Raw genomic sequence first — 26328 nt, 5'->3', positions numbered from 1 at the left:
GTGGTTTCTGGTGACTGTTTAGAATAAGATGTGCTGTGTAAATGAAGAATAACATTGAATCTGCCCATTAAATGACTTGTATCCTACATTTATCATCAGTTTTCCTCTCCTCAGGGTCTATATCTAATTATCTGTTTTCCCTGAGATAGTGGGTCCTATGATGTCTCCTATGAACTGCAAAAGGAGAAGAGGTGATCCTGTTCCCTATTTCTCTGTGACATACCCTCAAAAGCAGCAGTTGCAGCATAGAGGATAATATACGGCAATACTGAGCTGTGTAGCTGTGAATCCAGAACTGGAGTAGACTTCTATGGGCTATAGCCACAACCTTGTTTCTCAGTGGGCTGCTAACTTGTCTTCATTGAAATTAGATTTTTTCTATCAACGTTGACAGGACTAAGCATCAGTGTTGAGTAACAAAACCAACATTACTGAGCTCTTATAGCATGATCTTCATCAAAACTCTAGGGGAAATGACTTAAAAGCCATTGTCAACACATTCATCAAAGTACAATTTAGGGATATGCAATCATATATTCTAAAGCTTAATAGAAGTATGTTAGCCCCCAAATCACCTTTAAACGGTGTTTGATGCCTGGTAGGGCTGCCTCACTACATTATAACTAAATGCCTAATCCAATCCTGCAATCTTCAGAAATTAGACTTTTAATTCATATGTAAATTAACACCTACGGGTGGGCCAGAGCCGCTCAATGTACTTCAGCTCCCTTTTCCCTCCAAGCTCCTGCCTCTCTTGCTTGAATGTCAAGGACTTGCTTCTCCCTGAAATCCTACACCTGCGCCGAAAGTGTGAAACTTAGAGTATGCGCAGAACAGCTCCCTCGCCAAGCCTGGCTTCAATGGACTGTACTGTACATGCGCTGATGTTAGAACAACACAGGCATGTGATTTCAGGGCCAGAGGAACGCTCTTGGAGGAGAAAGTGTAGGAGCCATGAGGCATTGGGATAGGCCATCACTAGATCAAGCAGTGGTCCACACCCTGAACCCCTGCCAATCAGCTGTTCAGCAATAGCTCTGGCACCAGAAGCAGACAGCTCCGTCAACTTTGAATTGGACTGAGCTTGTTACTGCAGCACTGTTCCCATTCAAGTGCGGGGTATCAGACCCACACCGATCAGCTAGTGATGGCCTAACCTGTGGATAGACCATGATTTAATAAAAGGTGGACAACGCCTTTAAAAGCAATGTTTGCTCTGAAAGACTCCCTTAAATGAATCTACAATTCAAATATACTTAAAATAGACCAGAATCTATTGTGTTTTTTTAAGAGTTATTCCAAATTGAGTTGAGAATATCCCTATAATGGCTGTCAACTTATGCACAGAAATATCATAAGAATATCAAGATTATAAAGAATTACCCGAAAATAATCACTGCAGGCTGCCAACACGGCCTTATGGGCATGGAACTTCTGCTCTTCAGCAACAAGGGTGACATCACACAGTATACCGTCGCTCCTCTGCTGATTTAACGCAGACAGAACAGCATCTTTGTGTGACATGGACTGGCAATGCCTCTGACCTGTTAGCATTTCTTTAGTACTGTAAAAAGAAATATGTGAAGTCTCATTCAAATTATAATGATGTTAAAAAATTCAATTATATAAAGTAATAGAAAACTAGTTTACAGCAGCAGTTCCATCATTATACTGTATATAGAAAACACATTTCATGTGCTAAGAACTGAATATAGCTTTCTTGTGCCCTTCTATTTTTATTTTAGTTAAAGGGAACCTGTCACCGAGATTTTGTTTATAGAACTGAGGACATGGGTTGCTAGATGGCCGCTAGCACATCCGCAATACCCAGTCCCCATAGCTCTGTGTGCTTTTATTGTGTAAAAAACCCGATTTGATACATATGCAAATCAACCTGAGATGAGTCCTGTCCCTGACTCATCTCACGTACAGAACACATCTCAGGTTAATTTGTATCAAATAGTTTTTTTTACACAATAAAAGCACATATAGCTATGGGGACTGGGTATTGCGGATGTGCTAGCGGTCATCTAGCAACCCATGTCCTCAGCTCTATACACAAAATCCCGGTGACAGGTTCCATTTAAAGGGGTTGTCCCATGACAACAACTTATTCTCTATCCCTGCCTGATCAGTGAGGGTCTAACCTTTGGGGCCCCTGCTGATCACTAGAACTGAGGCCAATGTTTACCATATGAATGGAGTGGCAGACAGACAGTACAAGCGTTCGGCAATCTCCGACAGCCTCACAGATTTGAATGGATTGTCGGATACACATGAGTGTCTGCGGCTCCATTCAAACAGAGGGAAACATGGGCCCCGTTCTGGTGATCAGAGTTGGCCCCAGTGGTCAGACCTCGCCAATTAAACATTTGTCCCTTATACTTTGGATAGGAGATAAGTTGTTGTCATGGGACAACAACCATAAAAGGAGAACTCCCGTCTGAGATATTTATGGCATGTCCACAGAGTTTGCCATATACTGTATGTCTACTACCTTGGGGTCCCACATCTGATCCTCGTTCCACCAGGTGGTATTTGCTTTTTTGGCTCTGTCTGTAATCCCCATAAAGCTGAATGGAGAGAGTTGTGCACATACAGTCACTTCTCCATCCGGACTGCTTCATATGGGCTCACCTGGGACATTTCTTACATATCCTGTGTCTCAGATGACGGTAAGAAATGGTTAAAATAGAATCCAGGCTGCGATATTTCGGTTTTTTCGCTGTCAATTGTTGTTAATGACACTGTGCGCCCTGCATTCTCACCTTGTGTCTATAAATACATTAGCATACAGTATGTAAGAAGATCGGCATTAGTTGATGTCGGCATATCAACCTTATTGAACGCAACATCATTTTCAGGTTATTTCTGCGTCAATGTAAAATGACCTTAGGATCACATACAGTAAAGAGTCCAAGTATTATACATAGTCCCTATAAATGTATATGTCACAGTGAAAGGCTTCTGATCTGAAGGATGATGGGTGAGGAGCAGGAGAGCTGAGGGGCATCTCCAGCAAATTCTCTTAGAAGGGAATATATTATGCGACTTGTGCTAGTGTTCTTGCAAAATAAGTAGCAAATTCTGGGGCATGCTGGTTTTGCACAAAAATGTACAACTTTTTGCACATCACCACTGAAGCCAATCATTGGCTGGAGTGGTGCATGTGACCATACCCATGGCCGGCCAGATATAAATAGTGCAGGACCTGGAAGATGGAGACAGTGAGGATCAGAGTGGCATGAAGCAGGTAAGCATGAATCTTCTTTTTCAGGAGGCAGGCTATGAGCATTACATAACATAAAATAATTACCCGAAAACCCCTTTAACACTTATCTCACCACTTTTTAACAGTAATGTGGGACATGTTTAGTGGAGGGGGCTGAAGTCCCCCATTCATTTCTGAGCGTATACTGATGATAAAAGTATAAATATAAAAATAAAAGCATGGCAAGGGCAAAGAAAAAGTCAAAACCTGGTGTGAATGGTATGATTGGCATCAGGAATGGGGCTAACCACTCATTTCCTCCCCTCTTAGTAGAAGTGGGCTAGGGCTGTGAGACCACTACTCCAGAGAAACTGCCATAATACAGAACTACGGATATATTCAAAGCTACATTTATAGTCAGCAAAGTGACCAGCAACCATAGCTAGCCATGCACCGCTCAGACACCCATCACGTCCAGGCCAGACCCACTCAAAAGCCACATCTACAGCCACAAGTGCTAACATTCAGGTGTTAGCCACAAGTTCAGGGGAGCGATATCAGCGAAGTAGGCTACTTTCACACTTGACGCAGAGTGATCCAGCAAGCAGTTCCTTCGCCGGAACTGCCTGCCGGATCCCGCAATCTGCATGCAAACGGACAGCATTTGTAGACGGATCGGATGCGGATCCGTCTTACAAATGCATTGCAAGAACGGATCCGTCTCTCTGGATGTCATCCGGAGAAACGGATCCGTTATAAAAAAAAAAAATCACATTTTCACATTTCTTTCTAGGACGAATCCGGCATTGCGGTATTTTTAATGCTGGATCCGGCACTAATACATTTCAATGTAAATCAATGCCGGATCCGGCATTCCGGCAACTGATCCGGAATTTTGGATGGAGATAATACCGCAGCATGCTGCGGTATTTCCTCCGTCCAAAACGCCGCTCGGTGACTGAACTGAAGACATTCTGATGCATCCTGAACGGATTTCTCTCCATTTAGAATGCATGGGGATAAAACTGATCAGTTATTTTCCGGTATTGAGGTCCTATGACAGAGCTACTTTGCCAGTCACCATACATCATCATCTGGGGAGAGAAATTTCACTGTATGCAAATACTGCTATATGTACTACAATTACTAATATTTATAAGTAAAGAGAGACTTTTATTCTGAGGGAGTACACCATCACACATCATCTCATCAGGGCCACTACCACTCCCATTTTCTGCACTGGCTCCTCAGGGGCTCTCTGCACTACCTTTAACCTTTACCAGCAATATACTGAAATTAAAGGGGTTGTCTCACTTCAGTAAGTGGCATTTATCATGTAGACAAAGTTAATACAAGGCACTTACTAATGTATTGTTATTATCCATACTGCTTCCTTTGCTGGCTTGATTAATTTTTCTATCACATTATACATTGCTCGTTTCCATAGTTACAACCACCCTGCAATCCGTAATCCAAGTTCACATAGGCTAGAATTTTTTCCTATAGTGTGCAAGCATGACCACCTCTGCTGGATTACAGGGCGGTCTTAACCATGGAAACGAGCAGTGTATATTGTGATGGAAAAATGAACCCAGCCAGCAAAGGAGGCAATATGGATAATAACAATACATTAGTAAGTGCCTTGTATTAACTTTCTCTACAAGATAAATGCCATTTACTGAAGTGACACAATCCCTTTAAGCAATGACATGCATCGTTGGTATTGAGAATGTTGATTCAAAGTTATTTTTTTTTTCTTCATCTACTGAGATGTAGGCATTATGGGGGTCATTTATTGAACAGAAACACGCTTAACTTAGGCGTATTTCTGGTGCAGAGTGCTGCGCAAAGGTCCTGTGCACCACAATCTGCGACTTCTCCCCACTCATGCCAGGTCTAAAAAAGATGGCGCGGGTGGGGAAGGGGACAGGCCGCCTCATTCCTGGTTTAGGCATACAAAATGGTCTAAATATAAGACAGCAAAGAAGCTATCTTACATTTAGAATCAGTGCTGGATGCGTCAACGTTATGAAGAGGCCGAGAGGCCGGCGGCTCTTCGTGACTCCGGCGGATCCACTGCCAACGCAGGGCCTTATTAAGACGAGCGTCTAAAATGCCGGTCTTAAAAAATGTGCCCCTACAGTATGTTTTGCATCATTGTCACAGTACTTATTGCCAAATATGTTTCAATTAATGGACATATGTCTATACATTCTACATAAGAATGTTCTGGTACGGAGCAGAACTTATTCCCTGATGAACAGATATTGTCTATGCCCCAAGACAGCAAGAAATTCCTATATTATGATATGATTAAGAAAATTATGTTTTTAGTGTGGAATACTATATCTTAGGAAGCAGAGGTCCTCTGTGCAAGGATAGTGCTGTTCTATGGTGTATTGATCTTTAACCCTTTAGGGCCAGGGCAATTTTAATTTCATTTTCTCCACCTCACCTCCCCGCCTTCCAACAGCCATAACTTTTTAAAATTTTCCATTCACATGCCACATTTATGAAAAGTCAAATGTTGTTTGATAAACTTGTCTTATCCTTAAACCTAAGGCCCCTTTCACATGAGCGAGTTTTCCGAGCGGGTGCAATGCGTGATGCGAACGCATTGTGCCCGCATGGAAATCGGGAGTCATTCATTTCAATGGGGCTGTGTAAATTACCGTTGGTTTTCACGCTTCACTTGTGCGTTGCATGAAAATTACAGCATGTTCTATATTCTGCAATTTTCGCGCAATGCTGGCCCCACAGAAGTGAATGGGGCTGCATGAAAATCGTATCGCATCCGCAAGCAAGTGCGGATGCGATGCGTTTTTTATGGATGGTCGCTAAGAGATGTTGTTTGTAAACATTCCGTTTTTATCACAACGCGATCGCAAACAAAACTGAATGGACTTGCTTGCGAAATCGTGCAGTTTTCACTGAACACATCCACAAAGCATCCGGACAAAATATGGACACGCTCGTCTGCAAGGGGCCTAACACTTTTGCCTAGAAAAGCTACTTTAGTTTTCCTACTCTTACCTTCTACTAGAGTGAGATTAAGGGCTCATGCACGCGATTGTATGTATTTTGCGGTCCGCAAAAAATGGATCCGCAAAAAATATGGATGACGTCCGTGTGCATTCTGTATTTTGCGGAACGGAAGAGCTGGCCCCTAATTGAACAGTACTATCCTTGTCTGTAATGCGGACAATAATAGGGCATGTTCTATTTCTTTGCGGAACGGAATGCACACGGAGTAACTTCCGTTTTTTCTGTGGAGCCATTTAAATAAATGGTTCCGCATAAAAAACGGTACAGACATGGAAAGAAAATACGTTCTGAAATGTTTCTCCCGGGATTCGAACTCCCAACCTTGTACATTAAAGGGAAGAACGTTAACCACTACACTATAGAGCTACATGTTAACCTGCACAGAATTATAAAATAATTATTCTGCTGAATAGGAATAGGAATACTCACTACATTAGAAACTTCTATGAGGTTTCTGACACACTTTAGCATTCAGCTTTATAGCTGAGTGGATAAGGTCCTTTACTCTAACATACAACGTTGGGAGTTTAAATCCTGGCAGAAACTTTTCAGAAATTAGATTTAAATACACTGGGGTGTCCCCAAGCACTGACTCCATATATGGATATAGCTACACCGAATAAAAATATAAACACAACACTTTCGGTTTTGCTCCCATTTTGCATGAGCTAAACTCAAAGATCTGAAACATTTTCTACACACACAAAAGACCCATTACTCTCAAATATTGTTCACAAATCTGTCTAAATCTGTGTTAGTGAGCACTTCTCCTTTGCCAAGATAATCTATCCCACCTCACAGGTGTGGCATATCAAGGTGCTGATTAGACAGCATGAATATTGCACAGGAGTGCCTTAGACTGCCCACAATAAAAAGGCCACTCTGAAATGTGTACAGTTTTGCCTTACGGGGGGGGGGGGGGGGGCAGAAAACCAGTCAGTATCTGGTGGGATGGATTATCTCAGCAAAGGAGAAGTGCTCACTAACACAGATTTTTATCTTTGAGTTCAGTTCATGCAAAATGGGAGCAAAACCGAAAGTGCTGCATTTATATTTTTGTTCAGTGTATATATGGAGTCAGAGCAGAGACTCCTAAGCCGAACTAGAGTTCGACCCCCCTTCTTCAGAGCAGGGGGTGCCTGGGGTTCTCCCATTGTGCTCGGGTGCTCGGTAGAACACCCGAGTATCACAAAGTGTTTTTCTAGAGCACACGAGCACTTTGGTGCTCGATCAACACTAGCAATAAATCTGTGCATCATTAGTGCCGATTTGCGCAATCGCGAAAATAATGACTGGAGATTGCGAAATATTGCAAAAACGAATGTTGCCTATGCAGCTCATCACTAATCTGCAAGGCTGGTTTCAGATGAGCGAGTGTCACACTGCAGACTTGCAGCGCAGCACTCGTCCTGAACTTCCAGCACTGCCGGGGTCGCATAGCATTATATTGAGTTTTGGAATGTATTGGATAACAGCATTATGTCAGTGTTATCCAGTACATTCCAGACCTCTAAAGGTTACATAGCATCATAAATCAATATAATGCTATGTGACCCCGGCAGTGCTGGGAGTTCAAGACGGGTGCTGCGCTGCAAGTCGACAGAGTGACACTCTCACATCTGAAAGGGGCATAAGAATTTCTTTTAATTACAGCCATGTCTTTGTGAGATGCAGAAAAGATGAGTGGATGGTTTCTACATGTGTGTGTCACAGTCTCTCTAGTGCCAGGGGTCAGAAGATCTAGGAGACTGGCTGCACGTGATGTGATCTGACAGCCTCTTTGGTTTCACTTGTTTCTGTGTTGTTGCTGGGTATGACCATACCTCTTGTCTCAGGTGTAGCTTAAGTGTTCATTCCAACTCCTCTATTAAGTCTGGTCTCACCCATCATGCTATGCGGTTGATAGCTCCTTTCTGGTTGTGGAAGTGCTGGTTCTCCTCTGAGTTCCTGCTTGTCCGAGTACTTCGAAGTTAAGTGTCTTTTCCTTATTTCTTATTTGTTGTATTCCCCTATCTTTGGTATTAGGCCTGAGGGAGTCTAATGTTCCTTCAGCTGGGAAGGAACAGGACATCTTTTGTCATGACACTATTTCCAGGGCCCTTTAAAGTCAGATAGGACTCTAGGTTCCTGCGAATGAACATTCCTACCATCGAGGTCTGTTCATACTGATAGTAGTCAAGGCTCGGTTTAGGGATTCTCTAGGTGGTGACCTTTCCCCTTTCCCTAGTTTCCAGGCCTAGTACCTTTTCCCTTTCCCTCTTGTGCTCAGTGTGGAGTTTACGACCCACACCGCGCTGTGACAGTGTGGTTCCCATGGAGGAGGAGGTCTGTTTACAGGTGACTAAATCATGAAGGTCACTGAAAGAATGCCAAGAGTGTGTAAACCTGCCATAAAAGCAAAAGGGTGCTACTTTGAAGAATCTAAAATATCCAAAAACATTTTCTGGTCTAATAATTTTTTGTTTACTTCTTAATTTTATAAGTGTTACTCCATCATTTTCATCTTTTCAATATACATATCTACATAAAGAGTATCTCATTAGGGCATTTTGGGGCTCATTTATAAACTGATATATGCCACGCCATTTTGCAACAAAATGTGCAACTTTTCCCCGCTCATTCTACTTTTCCGACCCTAGTTTTTGATGTAGAAAATGTCTTAAATCTACACCAATAAGGATGCTGGTGTAGATTTCAGTCTGTCGTGTGGCCTGCTGGAGGAAGCGCCAAACTTGCACCTCCACATAACTTTTGCGCTTCCTCCAGCAGCACAGACAGACTTAATGGGATTGTCCAAGCTATTTTTATGTTCTTTGTGTGTTTCTAACTAAACAAATGTAAGGCATTTTCAATTCACTTACGTCATTTACAGTGGCCCTGTTCTCATATTTAGTGTCACATGACCTATGATGTCATCTTCTTTCCCTGCACTGATGACATTCCATGCACAAGCCTGAGGAAGCAGGTCTGTCTCTGTGCACTGAACATCACTGTGGAGGCTGTGTTGGTTGGAGCAACAAGACGTGCCCATGCACTGCCCGATCTGCTGGTTGAGCTTACTCCCCTGTGTCTCCTCTCCCACTGCATTCTTTAGGAAAATTTAACTCCTTCTACCATAAGCAGCACAGGCTCTGCCTCATTTTAGCATGAATTTTAACAACTTCTTTAAGAAAGGTGTGGAAAATGCCCCTTTGTTTTTTAATTGTAGCACTGACTGGCTGTAGTCCATGCTCATAGGAGACAGAGTGTCTGGCTTTGCACCTGGCTACCATCTTCAGTGCCGGGGCCAGGTCTCCTGGCAATTATGGCTCTTGTTCCCAGTACCTTTTATAAGCATTTCTGTATCTACAATTAATGATATAGCATAGAATAACAAATGCTGTACACATGCTTCTTGTGCTAGGAGTGAAATGAGGGCAAGTGTCACGGACGTTCCCGCGACAGGTGGCAGGAGATCGGTGAGACTGGCAACATGTGGTTTGATCTGACAGTTTTTTTTTGTGGATTAATAGGTGTCTGTGTTATTTCTGGTAATGACCACTCCCCTTGCCTCCAGGTGTTGCTTATGTGGTCATTTAACCATCCTTATTTATAGTTGCTTCTCCCACTATGTTGTGCGGTTTATACTTCAGTTTCTGTTGTGGATAACTGGTGTGTGGATCTTGACGGAGTTCCTGGTGCTTCCATTGCTCCTTTGTAGTCAAGTCTTTCCCTTCCCTTTTTGTATTTTGTTTGGGTTCTGTGTGTTGCATTTTCCTTTTGGAGGACAGGTAGTCTCGTCCCTGCCATTAGTACCAGGGTCCTTTAGGGCTAGATAGACTCTAGGTATTCCTGTGCATGAACACACCTACCTCACCTTTTTTGTTGACTCATTGAGTTCAATGCATTTGTGGTCCGCATTTTGCGGCCAAGAATAGGTCATGTTCTATCTTTTTGTGGAACGAATATATGGATGTGGAAAGGGCATGGATCATCTGTGTGCTTTCTGTATCCATATGACTATTCTTCAAAAAGAATATGTCCGCAAAATGCGGACCACTGACCCATTAAGGTCAATGGATCTGAAAAAAATGCAGACTGCACACGGACCACATCTGTATTTTGTAGATAAGCATACGGTTATGTGCATGAGGACTTACCTGCATTTTGGTTTGTAAAAGGAGATCTAGTAATACAGAGATTTCTAAAGCTGCAATAGGGGGAGATTCTTGCCCCCCAACAATTCTACAATGATGCTGTAGAACGATGTTATTAGTTTTAACTACCTGCTCCCTGGTAAGCTTACACAATGCGAGATGCATAGGCTGCTGGTAGAATTTATGTAGTACTGAGTAAGTTTTATGTTGATGATGATTGTATATAGAGATTTTAGAAATAAATGTTATAAGTCCAAGACCAAGTAATTTCCAAAAAATCTCTTTTTTAAAAGCTTAACCAAGCAAAGCTTTTAATTCACATCTGCCTGACTAACGTGAAAGAGGTTTCAATTAAGAACAATCTAAATGAGGATTACATGCTCTGAGAGCTTGGAATAAGTGCATGGCACATTTACCTGAGGCATATCTCAGAAGGCATCATCCAAGTCGGTTCCTCTGAGTCTTCACACTTAAGATTTATAGAAGGAACAAACAAGCATTCCAGCTGCAACCAAATACAGTAAATAATTAGAAAAACAGAGAATTTGTAAAGGAAAATAAAAAAGGTAAAACTGATAAAAAGTAGATATTTTGATATATTACAAAACTATTTATACTTTATCTTATGCTGCGGTATGCCCAATACATCAATTGCCTGCATTAGTATAATGGGCTTCAGGACACACTATTGATTTTTTAAGATAAATTTCAGTTTTTAGTGTCTTTAATGTTTATCTATTTATAATGATGTTGCCTTCCAATATTGGCATATTCATCCTTACTAATAACCTGTGCCTCAGGGATTCTAATGATGTAACTGTAAAGGATTATCTATATTTACTATTTCTGCTGCTTATATAGACCCAACATAGTCCACAGCATTGTATAGAGATTATCACAATAGAAATTTCGAAGCCTAATACACACATAAACTAGTGCCAATATCACCATTTAACCTACCAGTATGTTTCTTGTAGTGTGGAAGGAAACCAGGAGAACCCAGAGAAAACCATGTGAACTACAGCAGAATATACAAGCCCCATGCAGATGTTGCTCGTAGATTCTAACCCAGTACCCCAGGGTTGCAAGGTAACAGTGTAACTAGTAAGCCGCTACTGACTATTACTCCTTACCTTTTAATACTTTGGACACTGAAATAGGCAGAAATATATACAGACAGCAGAAAGATGCTCTACCTTTACTGAAAGACACATATTGCACTGGTTTATCCGCATAACTAAAGTGGTATTCCAGAATAATAGGCCAACACACTCTGCCAATCAGATCTTTCAGAGTAGCAACCATCGTCTGGTGAAATTTAACAACAAACAATTTAGCTGACCAATAAAATACCATTATCATCTTAAATTAAGTTGCATATGTTTAATACTTTCATCTGGTAGTCAGACAAAAAGACACATTGAACATTTATGGGCAGTTTGAACAAATGTGTATAGCGGTGTGAAACGATTGTTCACCCTATGACTGTTTGTTCCACTGCTGTTCCACCATCAACCACCTTCTATCTAATATATATGGCCACCTTTAGGCCCCTTTCACACGGGCGAGAATTCTGCGCAGGTGCAATGCGTGAGGTGAACGCATTGCACCCGCACTGAATCCGGATCCATTCACTTCAATTGGGCTGTGCCGATGAGTTGCGATTTTCACGCATCACTGGTGCGTTGCGTGAAAATCGCAGCATGTTCATAGAAATGAATGGAGCTGCGTGACATTTAGTCACGTAATTGCCTTAAAAGTAGAATTTATTATTACCTGTGAAGTACAGCAGTTCACACCAAGAGTTTCTAAATTGTAGGCAATTGAGACGTGGAAGAAAATCCAACAGAACACAATTAGAGCTTTACAAAGCCACCCAAGAAATCTGTAAAAAGGTTCAAAATAGCTTTTGAACATAACCATTGTAGCCATGTCTGATGTGAACCAGTCCAAATGTTGTTTTCTTTCCAACTCTGTTGAAATAAAATACGGTAAGGCTGGAAACACACATGCAGTTTGTGTTTGTGAACATTGCAAGCATCCGCAAGCAAGTGCTGATGCCGTTCGATTTTCACGCATGGTTGCTAGGAGATGATAGGGATGAGCAACCCCGGACCCTCTTAAAATCTATTCACTGTATTATTTTCCCTTATAACATTGTTATAAGGGGAAATAATAGCATTCTTAATACAGAATGCTTAGTAAAATGTGCCCTAAGGGGTTAAAAATAAAAAAATAATTAACTTACCTCATCCACTGCAGCCGGCATCTTCTTTCTTCTACTTTCAGGACCTGCAAAAGGACCTTTGATGACGTAATTGTGCTCACCACGTGGTCCTTTTGCAAGTCCTGAAAGAAGAAGAAAGAAGAGGATCCCGGCTGCGCGATCAAGTGGTGAGTTATGTTTTTATTATTTTTTAACCCTCAATTGACGTTATACTTAGCATTCTGTATTAAAGAATGCTATTATTTTCCATTATAACCATGTTATAATGTAGAATAAAATCTACAGAACACCAAACCCAAACCCAAACTTCAGTGAAGAAGTCCGGTTTCGGGTCTGGGTGCAACATTCAGTTTTTTCTCACGCACGTGCAAAACGCATTGCACTCGCGTGGAAAAAACTGAACAACGGAACGCAATCGCAGTCAAAACTGTCTGAAATTGCATGCCTACTCGCACGATTTTCCTTGAACGCACCTGCTTCGCATCCAGCCCTCACCCATGACACCTGTCTGAAGGGTGCTTTAGGGAGACTTTGGAGGTATTTTAAGAAGCAGACTCCAATGGTTGTAGATTACAATTAACACAAACAGTTGGATAGAAAAGATGGAAGCAATTTGAAGGAAAGTTTGTAAGTTCTGCATATTTATTGGATAAAAAAGTCCTGCATGCAGAACTATTCTGTCTGGTAAAATGGCCGACTCCCTAGCGTAAACTGTTAGGCCTGAGGCTATTCGTCTCAATTATGTGTCGGATCTGGTACGTCTATTATTATAAAGGAGCAGAACAATGGAAATGATTAGTGCTAGTGTAAACTGGTTTGGGGAGTGATGAAGATGTACTGCTTCAGATATGTTCTGCAAATGAGAGGGACAGAATATAACAATAGAGGAAGCTAAGATGAAGGAATTGTTGAACAGGGAGAGTAGAGTTAGATCTCTTAAAGCAGGCATGCTCAACCAGCAGTCCTCCAGCTGTTGCAAAACTACAACTCCCATCATTCCCTGACAGCCTACAGCTATCAGCCTACAGAAAGGCATTGTGGGAGTTGTAGTTTTACAACAGCTGGAGGGCCGCAGGTTGAGCGTCCCTGTTTTAAAGCTAAGGCATTGTATTCAGTACTTTCAAATCTGTTACATTTAGTCACGTAATTGCCTTAAAAGTAGAATTTATTATTACCTGTGAAGTACAGCAGTTCACACCAAGAGTTTCTAAATTGTAGGCAATTGAGAAGTGGAAGAAAATGTAACAGAACACAATTAGAGCTTTACAAAGCCACCCAAGAAATCTGTAAAAAGGTTCAAAATAGTTTTTGAACATAACCATTGTAGCCATGTCTGATGTGAACCAGTCCAAATGTTGTTGTTTTCTTTCCAACTCTGTTGAAATAAACTACGGTAAGGCTGGAAACACACATGCAGTTTGTGTGGCAGTTATTGGTGCACCTCTTTGAGCCAAAGCCATGAGTGGATCCAGCATGAAGGAAAGGTATCTGTCATCCTTTATATTACCTTTTGTTTGGTTGGGAGGTAGATTTATAGGAGACTTTGCTGCAATATGATCAGCAGGAGTCGCTGGCAGGTGACTTTGATGTAACCATCTCTGAAAGTATTGCATAAGACATACATGGTTCCTTCCAGACACCATCATATCTACCTTGAGGTCTCACCCCTATGCTTTCAAGGATGTCTAGAGACTGGGGCAACTCTCAACATTTGGTGGATCTACCCTTGACCCCAACAGTACTGGTCCTCCATTAGATTATTACTCTGCAGAGTTTTTGATAAGGACCTCCCCTGTTGCCATCTATATTCCTCCCTCGTGTTATACTACAAGCTTTTATTTATACTTCCTATAAACTACTGCAGTGCATACTTATGGCAGCTAGGATCCATGTGAGCACTAGATGGAGATCACCAACTCTTTCTACATCTGAGGTGATCCAAAGGTTTAATAGTATTATTCTTTATCAGAAGATTAACACTACCCTAGCTGACACAAAGGCACAGTTTGATAGGGTTTGGACACTCCTGAATCTTATATGCACAACCTTCCAACTTGGCAAATAATCTAAGCCTTTGAAGAGACAATGAACCCTCAATGTGTCTCCAGACACTTTGTCTCCAGACTTAACCACTTAAGGATCACAGGTTTATACCCCCCTAGTGACCAGGCCCTTTTTTACAAATCGGCACTCCACAACTTTAGCGGTTTATTACTCGGTCATGCAACTTACCACCCAAATGAATTTTACCTCCTTTTCTTCTCACTAATAGAGCTTTCATTTGGTGGTATTTCATTGCTGCTGACATTTTTATTTTTTTTGTTAATAATCGAAATTTAACGAAATTTTTGCAAAAAAATGACATTTTTCACTTTCAGTTGTTAATTTTTTTAAAAAAACGACATCTATATATAAATTTTTCTCTAAATTTATGGTTCTACATGTCTTTGATAAAAAAAAATGTTTGGGGGAAAAAAAATGGTCTGAGTAAAAGTTATAGCGTTTACAAACTATGGTACAAAAATGTGAATTTCCACTTTTTGAAGCAGCTCTGACTTTCTGAGCACCTGTCATGTTTCCTGAGGTTCTACGATGCCCAGACAGTAGAAAAACCCCACAAATGACCCCATTTTGGAAAGTAGACAACCTAAGGTATTCGCTGATGGGCATAGTGAGTTCATAGACCTTTTTATTTTTTGTCACAAGTTAGCGGAAAATGATGAATTATTATTTCTTTTTTTCCTTACAAAGTCTCATATTCTACTAACTTGTGACAAAAAATAAAAACTCAACTCACTATGCCCATCGTGAAATACCTTGGGGTGTCTTCTTTCCAAAATGGGGTCACTTGTGGGGTAGTTATACTGCCCTGGCATTTTAGGGGCCCTAATGCGTGCAAAGTAGTTTGAAATCAAAATCTGTAATAAATGGCCTGTGAAATCCGAAAGGTGCTCTTTGGAATGTGGGCCCATTTGCCCACCTTGGCTGCAAAAAAGTGTCACACATGTGGTATCGCCGTACTCAGAAGAAGTTGGGCAATGTGTTTTGGGGTGTCTTTTTACATATACCCATGCTGGGTGAGAGAAATATCTCGGCAAAAGACAACTTTGTATAAAAAAATTGGAAAAGTTGTCTTTTGCCGAGATATTTCTCTCACCCAGCATGGGTATATGTAAAATGACACCCCAAAACACATTCCCCAACTTCTCCTGAGTACGGCGATACCACATGTGTGACACTTTTGTGCAGCCTAGGTGGGCAAAGGGGCCCACATTCCAAAGAGCACCTTTCGGATTTCACAGGCCATTTTTTACACATTTCGATTACAAACTACTTCTCACGCATATGGGCCCCTAAAATGCCAGTATAACTACCCCACAAGTGACCCTATTTTGGAAAGAAGACACCCCAAGGTATTTCATGATGGGCTTAGTGAGTTCATGGAAGTTTTTATTTTTTGTCACAAGTTAGTGGAATATGAGACTTTGTAAGGGAAAAAAAAAAAATCATAATTTTCCGCTAACTTGTGACAAAAAATAAAAAATTCTAGGAACTCGCCATGCCCCTCACGGAATGCCTTGGGGTGTCTTCTTTCCAAAATGGGGTCACTTTTGCGGTAGTTATACTGCCCTGGCATTTTAGGTGCCCTAATGCGTACAAAGTAGTTTGAAATCAAAATCTGTAAAAAATGGCCTGTGAAATCCAAAAGGTGCTCTTTGGAATGTGGGGAATGTGGGCCCATTTGCCCACCTTGGCTGCAAAAAAGTGTCACACATGTGGTATCGCCGTACTCAGAAGAAGTTGGGCAATGTGTTTTGGGGTGTCTTTTTACATATACCCATGCTGGGTGAGAGAAATATCTCGTCAAAAGACAACTTTTCCCATTTTTTTATACAAAGTTGGCATTTGACCAAGATATTTATCTCACCCAGCATGGGTATATGTAAAATGACACCCCAAAACACATTCCCCAACTTCTCCTGAGTACGGCGATACCACATGTGTGACACTTTTTTGCAGCCTAGATGCGCAAAGGGGCCCACATTCCTTTTAGTTCATAGAATTTTTTTTTTTGGGCACAAGTTAGCAGAAATTGATTTTTTTGTTTTTTTCTCACAAAGTCTCCCTTTCCGCTAACTTGGGACAAAAATTTCAATCTTTCATGGACTCAATTTGCCCCTCAGCGAATACCTTGGGGTATCTTCTTTCCAAAATGGGGTCATTTGTGGGGTGTTTGTACTGCCCTGGCATTTGAGGGTCTCCGCAGTCATTATATGTATGGCCAGCATTAGGAGTTTCTGCTATTCTCCTTATATTGAGCATACAGGTAATGAGATTTTCTTTTCCGTTCAGCCTCTGGGCTGAAAGAAAAAATGAACGGCACAGATTTCTTCATTCGCATCGATCAATGTGGATGAAAAAATCTCTGCCCAAAAAAAAAGGAGGGGAAAGGCGTCTGCCAGGACATAGGAGCTCCGCCCAACATCCATACCCACTTAGCTCGTATGCCCTGGCAAACCAGATTTCTTTATTCACATCAATCGATGTGGATGAATAAATCATTGCCGGGATTTTTTGATTTTTTTAAGTGTTTGCCAAAGCATATGAACACCACCGCCTCCTCAGCTCATATGCCTCGGCAAACGTATCTTTTACTGCAGAGGAGAAATCTCGTCTTGCAGCGCCGCATACACAGACTTTTGTGTAATCTGACAGCAGCGCAATGCTTCTGTCAGAATGCACATCAGTGCTGCAGCTGCTTGATCGCTTGGTCCACCTAGAAGGTAAAAAAAAACAAAAAAAAAACAGGCCGCAACGCAATAAATTTATTCACATTAACGTTAGAGAACATTAACTTTTATAAACTTTTGAAACTGAACAATAACTTTTTTGCTTACCGGTGATTTTTTTTTTTTTTTTTTTTTTTACCTTTATAAGACAAACATCTCCTTCCCCATGGGACAATGTGCAAATCGCAAATCGGCCAGAGATGTTGCGAAGTACATTATGCACTTTGTCCCAGGTGAAAGGGGAGGTTTGTGGCAGCTCTGTGTGAAAGGGCCCTAAGACCCCATGTGTGCCTGTCCTGTGTACGCAATCCCTACGCTAATAGTGTACCTGAGTGTGGAACAGTCAGGACAGTCAGGACAAAAAACGGTGGTGTCACGCCTTATTCCACCCCTGCTACAGACACGACATCTTTTTCTTGGGGAACGTTGAGTTGGGGTACCAGGATAGACAGACGGGAAGTGTCTGCCATGTAGCCGGCTCACTACATCAGGGCCTTGGGGCACGGACCCTCCTGGATACAGGATTTCAGAAATGATCTCTTCCTGGAATTTCAGGAAGGATCCTGTTCTCCCAGCCTTACTGTAGAGAACAACACTATTATACATCGCCAATTGGATCAAATATACAGACACCTTCTTATACCAGTGTCTGGTGCGTCGGGAAACTAAATAGGGAGCCAACATCTGGTCATTGAAGTCCACCCCTCCCATGTGAAGGTTATAGTCGTGGACAGAGGGGTTTCACAATGACTCCAGTTGCCCTTTCAATTTGTACAGTCGTGTCTGCGTGAATGGTGGACAGAAGGTAAACGTCCCTCTTGTCCCTCCTCTTCACCGCGAGCAGTTCTTGGTCACACAAGGCAGCCCTCTCCCCCCGTGAAAGTCGGGTACTAACGAGCCGTTGGGGGAAGCCCCGGCGACTAGGTCGCGCGGTGCCACAGCATTGAATTCCGACTAGATGTAAGTGCCGAAAGAGGGCCACGATTGAGTAAAAATTGTCCACGTATAAGTGGTACCCCTTGTGGAGTAAGGGTGACACCAAGTCCCAGACAATCTTGCCACTGCTCCCCAGGTAGTCAGGACATCCGACCAGCTCCAGTTTTGAGTCTTTTCCCTCATAGACCCTAAAACGATATGTATAGCCTGTGGCCCTTTCACAGAGCTTATACAGTTTGACCCCATACCGGGCGCGCTTTCTGGGGATGTACTGTTTTATGCCAAGGCGCCCGGTAGAATGTACTAGGGACTCGTCTATGCAGATGTTTTGATTAGGGGTATACGCATCTGCAAATCTGGATGACAAATGGTCTATGAGGGTCCGAATTTTATGGAGCCGGTCATAAGCAGGGTGGCCTCTTGGATGACAGGTGCTATTGTCAGCGAAATGCATAAAGCACATGATGGCCTCAAAATGCGCCCTAGCATTGCAGCAGAGAACATGGGCATGTAATGTATTGGGTCTTTAGACCAATATGACCGCAATACATTTTTTAAGTTAGACCCATGCTGAGGAGAAGGCCCCAAAAAAATTTAAACTCGGAAACTGTGACTGGTTTCCACCAGAAAGGCTGGGCATAGAAGCTTTCCGGATTGGCGGTAATAAACTGTGTGGCGTAGCGGTTGGTTTCTGCCACAACTAGGTCATAGAGATCCACGGTGAAGAACAGCTAAAAAAACTGAAGGGCCGATCCTAAATGAGCCGTCTCCACGCGAACTCCAGACTGGGAGGTGAAAGGGGGGCAATACGGGTGCGGCGGAAGCAGGGGATTGCCAATTAGGATTTGCCAGCACCTCTGGGAGACTAAGGGTTCTACGGGCCCGTGAACGCGGTGGCTGCGACAGGGGAGTTATTGCACGTGCCACCGTACCAGCTGGAACTGCCCTTCTGGTGCTCGCCACTTCACCAGGGAATACGGCAGTGCTGGTAGAAGGTCCAGGGTGTGCTGCGCTGCTGGTGTATGCTGCACCATAAACAAGATCAGCGCTAGCACCACTCTGCTGCAAATGAGAATCATCATGCGGGGTATGCAGAACTCTGACATGGGATCGGGTACACCTGACCATAGCAGGGACTTCTACCTCGTCATCTTCGCTAGCGGTTAGAGTGCCACTGCTGTCTACAGGTTCATATTCTGAACCACTGGATTCAGCAGATGAGGCGTCCCCATCGCTTTTATCCGTCACGGCCAGAATCCTGTAGGCCTCTTCAGCGGAATACCCCTTGTTTGACATTTTGGGTTCACTAAATTTAGGGGGTATTCCTCTGAGACTACCCGGGAAAAAGAGCAAACCTACCTAGTAAAAAGGAGTGCTTGCGAAGTAAAGCTGCGATCGCTAATAAAGATCCAAAAAGCTCAAAAGTGATCTTTTATAGCGGCGCAGCGATTTTACTCTGTTTTTGCAATGATCATAAAAATTAAAATTCTGTCACTGCGGTGGGGCGGACTGAACGCAAGTGTGGGCACAAGATCAGGCCTGATCGGGCGAACACTGCGTTTTTTGTAGAACCTAAGGTGACCCTAATGTACTGATATAGATCTGATTGCGATCAGTATTGATCACTTAGAGATACTATATAGTACTAGTGCTGATTAGCGACAGCGATTACGCTAATCAGCGACTAATCAGTGACTGCGGTGCGGTGGGCTGGGCGCTAAACTACCTAGCAAGTAGCTAACTACCTGGCAGGGATGAGGGACCCTTACAGGGGGGGTGATCAATGACAGGGGGGTGGATAAGGGGGTGATCAGGGTGATCAGGGAGTCTAATATGGGTGATCAGGTGCTAAATAAGGGGTTAATAAATGACAGGGTAATATCTAATGTGTAGTGTGGTGATTTGGTGCTACTTACAGAGCTGCCTGTGTCCTCTGGTGGTCGATCCAAGCAAAAGGGACCACCAGAGGAGCAGGTAGCAGTTATATCAGACGCTATTTTCAAAATAGCGTCTGACATAACCATTTCATTGGTCGATTTAAAAATCTACAGCCTGCCAGCCAATGATCGCGGCCGGCAGGCTGTAGATGAACTTGTGCACTACGCGATCCTGTGAACGCGCGCTCCTGTATGCGCGCGTTCACAGGAAATCTCGGCTCACGCGAGATGACGCCAATCGGCGTTAGTGTAGCCTGAGAGCGCCGCAGCAATGACGCCTTTCGGCGTTAGGTGTGCGGCAAGCGGTTAAGGTCACTTTACACGGGATGGCGATCTAGCAGATTGTTGGGAATAAAATGTTCCTTCCCGACAATCTACTGATTGCTAGTGGAGGAGACATGTAAATGCACCGATCTCCTCCAGAGTATGGGGAGGAGTGATCGCTAATGCCATCTCTCTTCCCCATACCGACTTTCCCAGTGGCACGATCTGCCACTGGGAAACAATGATCTTTTGTGCTGCACAAAAGATAAAATTACCCGGTGAATAAGCGTTTTACTCCTTCATAAGGTAATTGGCGATTATTGCCAGATCATCGCTAACGATCATTACTAGTAACACTGGTTAACGATGATCTGTTCGATTGTCAGCCAGTGTAAAGGGCCCTTTAGTCATTTTAATTACACTACTCATAAAAAGTTAGGGATATTAGGCTTTCAGATGAAATTTATGGAAAACGTAAAAAAGTTTGCACTACAGTGATATTATATAATGAAAGTAGGGCATTTAAGTAGAAGCATGCAATGGTGATTTCCTCATCTCAAACAAGTTATTGAAACAAATGCCAACAACAGAGGTGGGTATACCCCCACAAAAAACGGCAGTGTCTCAATAACTTGTCATGTGGCCTTAAGTATCAATTATAGCTTGACAATGAAGTCTTATGCTGTTCACAGCTCGACTTTTTGTCTGGTGAGGCATGGCATCCCACTCTTAAAGGGCGTTCCTCATGTCATTAAGGGACTGGAGAAGAGAGTTACAAGCTTATACACGCGACTCAGCTGATCCCATAGGTTTTCAATAGGATTCAGGTCTGGAGAAAGTGCAGGCCACTCCATTTGAGGTACCCCAGTCTCCAGCAGCCATTCCCATAGATTGGCCACTGGCGATGATGTCTGTGTGGTCAGGTACCCTTGCCAGTCGTCTAGCATGCAGACCATGCTGATGTAAACAGTTTCTAATGGTCTTATGTGACACTTGGGTGCCTCTCACTTAAATGTGCCTGGAGTTGTGTGTCATCTTGGTCTCATGATGTCAAAATGTGAACAGCATGCTGAGGAGGACTGTTCAAATACCAATTCTAATTGAACCAGGAAATTTATTGGACGATTCATGGATCAAACAACTGTTGTGAATTTTGCCCTTAAGCTCATTGTTAGAGAACAGCAAGTTGTGCATAAAGTACTGAAACACTGAACAGTTGGACATGTGCATTCAAAAGTTTAGAGAAGGTCACATTAAGTTAATTTGTAAAAGTTAGATTACATTTTAGGTTTATCCTGAAATTTCAACCACAAGCCAATATCCCTAACGTTTTTTGAGTAGTGTATATACTGTATTAGTCGTACTTGTGACTGACCAATCGATTTTTTATATTCTTTCTATTTTCTTTTCTCTTATTATAACGTATAAATATGATATGTAATCTATGGTTCTTACTGCTTTATATATGTGTTAAGGCTGGCCGCAGGCTAGCCTGGATTTGTGGGAGGGGCCAGTACCTGTCTTAAGCAGTCCGGCTCTCCCAGGCAGCACGTCTGCATTCGGACGTCTGCTACTTCCGGGTGTGACGTCATCAGCAAGCGTCCTGCACGAGTGGGTCCTCAGAGAAGCCGGGTGTACCTTTCCCTTCAGTCTGCAGCTGTTAAAGATCGTTGTCCAGGATAACTGGTTTGTTTGGGCAGTGTGGCAACGTGGGGGAGGGTAGGAGGGTGTGAAGAGAGGTGGAAGTGTGCCGGAGGATCGCTTCTCCTCACTACGTTCAGGCACATGCAATTCAAGTTTTGGCACCAGGGGGCAGCATTGTCACATGGTTGGAGCTCACTGCCTTTTCAACATAACCTGCATTTAAAGTTTACACAGGGGCTGCGAGTCATCTGGGCTCAGCAGGTTAAAACTCTGGTAGCTGGGTCCTGGTGCCATTACTGGGTTGATTACTTACAAGGTTGCTGGTGGTGCACATGTTTGACACTCTTCACATACACTACATACATACCTTAGACACATAGTTTGCACATCAGCCAGTTTGACGGAAAAAAAAAAAAAAAAAAAAAGTGGGTTGTTAAATAAAGAAGGAAAAAAAAAAAAAAAAAATAGGTGGATTGTTTAATAAAAAAAAAAAAAAAAAAAAAGGGGTAGGAACCTTTTTCCACCAAACTTCGTGCATACACCACTAGCATAGGTACATTCGCTAGTACAGCCACACTCTCGCACGACAGACAGAGACACCTCGCATCATCTCGTAGAATAGTGTCATACGTCATACGGTCTGTTTTCCACAAATCCTATACTTACATACATCACCTACCACGTCTGTAGGTTCGTTAGCCCGCAGTGTTCGTTTTTAATGAATCTGCCACGTCACAGATTCAGACAAACTCGGGCTCGTCTCATACGTCAGTGGAAACGACTATCATACTCCCTGTCAGCCTCGTCGGCTTCTCGTTAAAACGTTCCACGCTGCTGGGGGGGGGGGGTTTAGATTCTGTCACCTTGTCTGTCGGCTTATGGGCAGCAGGTCGTAGGGTTAACAGGTTGTTTTTGTTTTCTTTTTCCCCTCCTCTCTCCCTTTCTCTGTTGTTGTTGTGTGGTTGCAGTCGTCATGTCTCAGCCTTCAGACATTGAAGAGTTTGTGTCCTTGCCCCCAGTACCTCCAGAGGCGGGATCAACCCGGGTCCCAGCCAGCAGGCTACCCAGTTTGACAAACTGGGGAGACCCATTCATTACTTGGGGAAAGCCCAGCTCTGCAACAACTTCAACTATGCTGTCTGCAATTTCAGCCAGTGCAGGCTCCTGCACATCTGTGCCACATGTTTTAGGGCACATCCGGTCACAGTCTGCACCGTGAAGCCGGCATGACTGAGCCGGGTGAATGTCGAGGTTCTAGACCAGCTGCTGCGACTTCATCCGGTGCAGTCGTTCCGCGCTTTTTTGGTGGAAGGATTTTCACGGGGGTTCCACACCGGGCTCATCGCCTTACCTCAGCAGACTCATGAATGCCCCAACCTGCAGTCGGCTTCTAGACGTCCTGACCTGGTGGATCTGCTGTTGGCAAGTGAGCTGGAGAAGGGCTTCATAATTGGTCCTTTCCAGTCCTCTCCTTTTTTCACATGGAGGGTGAGCCCGGTGGGGGTGGTACAGGGGAAATACTCCAATAAATTTCGTTTGATTTATGACTTGTCTGCTCCACATTCTTCTCACGTTCCTAGTCTCAACTCATTGATTCCGTCTGAGGAATTTTCATTGAAGTACACTTCCGTGGACCAGGCTATCCAGGTCATTCTACAGACAGGCAGGGGTGCTTGGCTGTCCAAAGCAGATGTCTCTGATGCGTTCAAACTGCTGCCCATTAGCCCATCTCTCTGGCAGTGGCATGGCATCAAATGGAGAGATGCTTACTATTTCGCCACCAAGTTGACGTTTGGTTCCAAGAGCAGCCCCAGTCTGTTTGATAAGTTAGCGCAGGCTCTGGAATGGATTTTGTTGGAAGTACGGGCTTGCCAGAATGTCATTCACTACCTGGATGATTTTCTGTTGATAGAAGAACCCTCACGGGCGCCTGTTGACTTGCAGATTCTCTTGCAAGTTTTCAAGGAGTTAAACATTCCGGTTGCTGCCCACAAAACAGAAGGGCCTGCGCAGGTTGTCACATTCTTGGGGATCTCCCTGGATTCACGCGACATGTCGGCCAGTCTGCCACAAGACAAACTCGACAGGATCAAGTTAGGTGTCCGTTCCTTGCTCACGTCGCAGGTTTGCACCAAGAGAGAATTGCAGTCTCTGTTGGGTATGTTAAACTTCGCCATGAGGATCATTCCTCAGGGTAGATCATTTATTTCTAGATTGCTAGTCCTACTCCAACAGACCAGTGATTTGGACGCATCAGTGCATCTTAATGCCAACGCCCGAGCAGATCTGTTCATGTGGGACAGATTTCTCAGCGGGTGGAATGGCATTTCCATGTTCATTCCAAGGGCCACGTCTGATTCTCCACACGTATTTTCAGACGCAGCTGCCTCGATAGGTTTTGCGGCCATATTTGGCTCACATTGGTTCGCCGGCTCATGGCCCACGCATGTACTACAGATGCCGGGGTTTTCTCAGACGTCGGCATTGTTCGAGATCTATCCTATAGTAGCAGCTGCTATAGTTTGGGGGCATAGGTGGTCGGGTCACACGGTGGTTTTCCACACTGACAACATGGCGACTGCAGAGATCATTAACAAGGGTAGATCTAAATCGTTACTCATCATGTCTTTCATGCGTAGGTTGACCTGGATAGCCCTGGAACAGGGGTTTCATTTTCATGCCCTGTTTTTGGACGGGGTGAGCAATATTGCAGCTGATGCTTTATCTCGCTTTGATTTTACACGCTTTTTCTTACAGAACCCAGAAGCAGACTCAGTGGGCACCCCGGTTCCGGACTGGCGGCTGCTGGTCTTGGACTAAACTCGCTGATGGTGGTCGCCAGTTCACTCATTACAAAGTCTTTGTCGATCAGTACATTGAGGTCATACCGCCGAGCGTGGGTGGTTTTCTTAGACTTCCAGTTGCTATATCCTAGGGGTGACACTGGTCAGGTCAAGTATATGGTGGCTTTCGTGTCTTATTGTCACTCGGTATTGGCTTTATCCTACAACACCATTAGGCTATATTTGGCTGGGGTGCAGCATTTTTTGGCACTTCAAGAGCCAGACAGACCCTCTATATTTTCTGCTCACCCGATCAAGGCCATCCTCAGAGGCATTCAGAAAAGCCAGGTCACGGTCAAGTCGGTCCGTCAACCGATTTCGGGGGACACGTTTCGTAGCCTGTCGGAAGTCCTCACACTGTCACCATTCGGAGTCCTTCCCAGCCTGGTGATCAAGGCAGCTATGTACTTGGCGTTTTACGGGTTTTAAGACCAGGTGAAGTGACACAGGCCAGACAAGGGGCGGTGGCTCTCCACAAGGGAGACTTAGTAAGGATGGGCAGTAATTTTCATTTGCAGTTGCCTCACATCAAAACAAGGCAGGTAGGTCCCGGCCATGTAGTTAAGTTCTTTCAGACCACAAACGCATGGTGTCCAGTGACAGTCTTGGACAACCTCTTGCTGGCCCTTAGTCTTCACAGCCCCACCGACCCATTACTTCCATTTCCGGTTGGTCCACTGACGTCCAGCCAGTTCATCAAACATATTCGCATCCTGTTGACCAGTGTAGGTTTGAATCCGGCTCAATTCTCGGGGCATTCTTTCCGCATCGGTGCGGCATCCGCAGCGTCCAAGCATGGAGTTCCTGCGCATATCATCAAACACTTGGGGCGCTGGCGCTCGGGGTGCTTTGTGCGGTATATCCCGGAGCCACAAGCAGAGCTGGTCCAAGCATTCAGTAAGTTGGCAGAGTAGCACGTCAGGCCAATCCTTCCCTCACTGGTGGGTTTTGCCCCCTTTTTCAGGCATACCGACCTAGTGAGGCCAAGGCACACCTCAGGCCAATCAGGTAGGGGGGTGGTGGTTGGGCATCTTCCACTCGTCAGGTCCTGACCACAAGTGTTAAGGCTGGCCGCAGGCTAGCCTGGATTTGTGGGAGGGGCCAGTACCTGTCTTAAGCAGTCCGGCTCTCCCAGGCAGCACGTCTGCATTCGGACGTCCCCTGCCCACCCATTCCCATTCTTCATTCAGTCATTTCAACCATCACATTCAGGGTATGCCCCCTTTTTCAGGCATACCGACCTAGTGAGGCCAAGGCACACCTCAGGCCAATCAGGTAGGGGGGTGGTGGTTGGG

At 43.8% G+C, this 26328-nt stretch overlaps 1 protein-coding gene across 4 annotated transcripts in view; it reads right to left on the bottom strand.

The window, feature by feature from the left end:
• KLHL32 (kelch like family member 32) overlaps positions 1–26328 on the bottom strand; it is a 390488-nt gene that overhangs the window by 142380 nt on the left and 221780 nt on the right. For 2 of the 4 annotated variants that reach the window (XM_044291884.1, XM_044291882.1), the window contains exons 2-3: positions 10809–10897; positions 1384–1564 (exon numbers count right to left, since the gene is read on the bottom strand). In XM_044291884.1, coding sequence (XP_044147819.1) covers positions 1384–1564; positions 10809–10834 — 207 coding nt within the window. In that variant the 5' untranslated portion in view covers positions 10835–10897. Of the gene's footprint in view, positions 1–1383; positions 1565–10808; positions 10898–22063; positions 23428–26328 lie in introns of those variants that run through there. The other 2 variants (XM_044291881.1, XM_044291883.1) reach the window with 2 other exon arrangements.

This window comes from Bufo gargarizans, chromosome 4 (assembly GCF_014858855.1).
Source record: "Bufo gargarizans isolate SCDJY-AF-19 chromosome 4, ASM1485885v1, whole genome shotgun sequence".
NCBI classification, from domain to species: domain Eukaryota; kingdom Metazoa; phylum Chordata; class Amphibia; order Anura; family Bufonidae; genus Bufo; species Bufo gargarizans.
The sequence above is the reverse complement of the archived record's forward strand: the minus strand, read 5'-3'. Positions and strand labels throughout refer to the sequence as shown.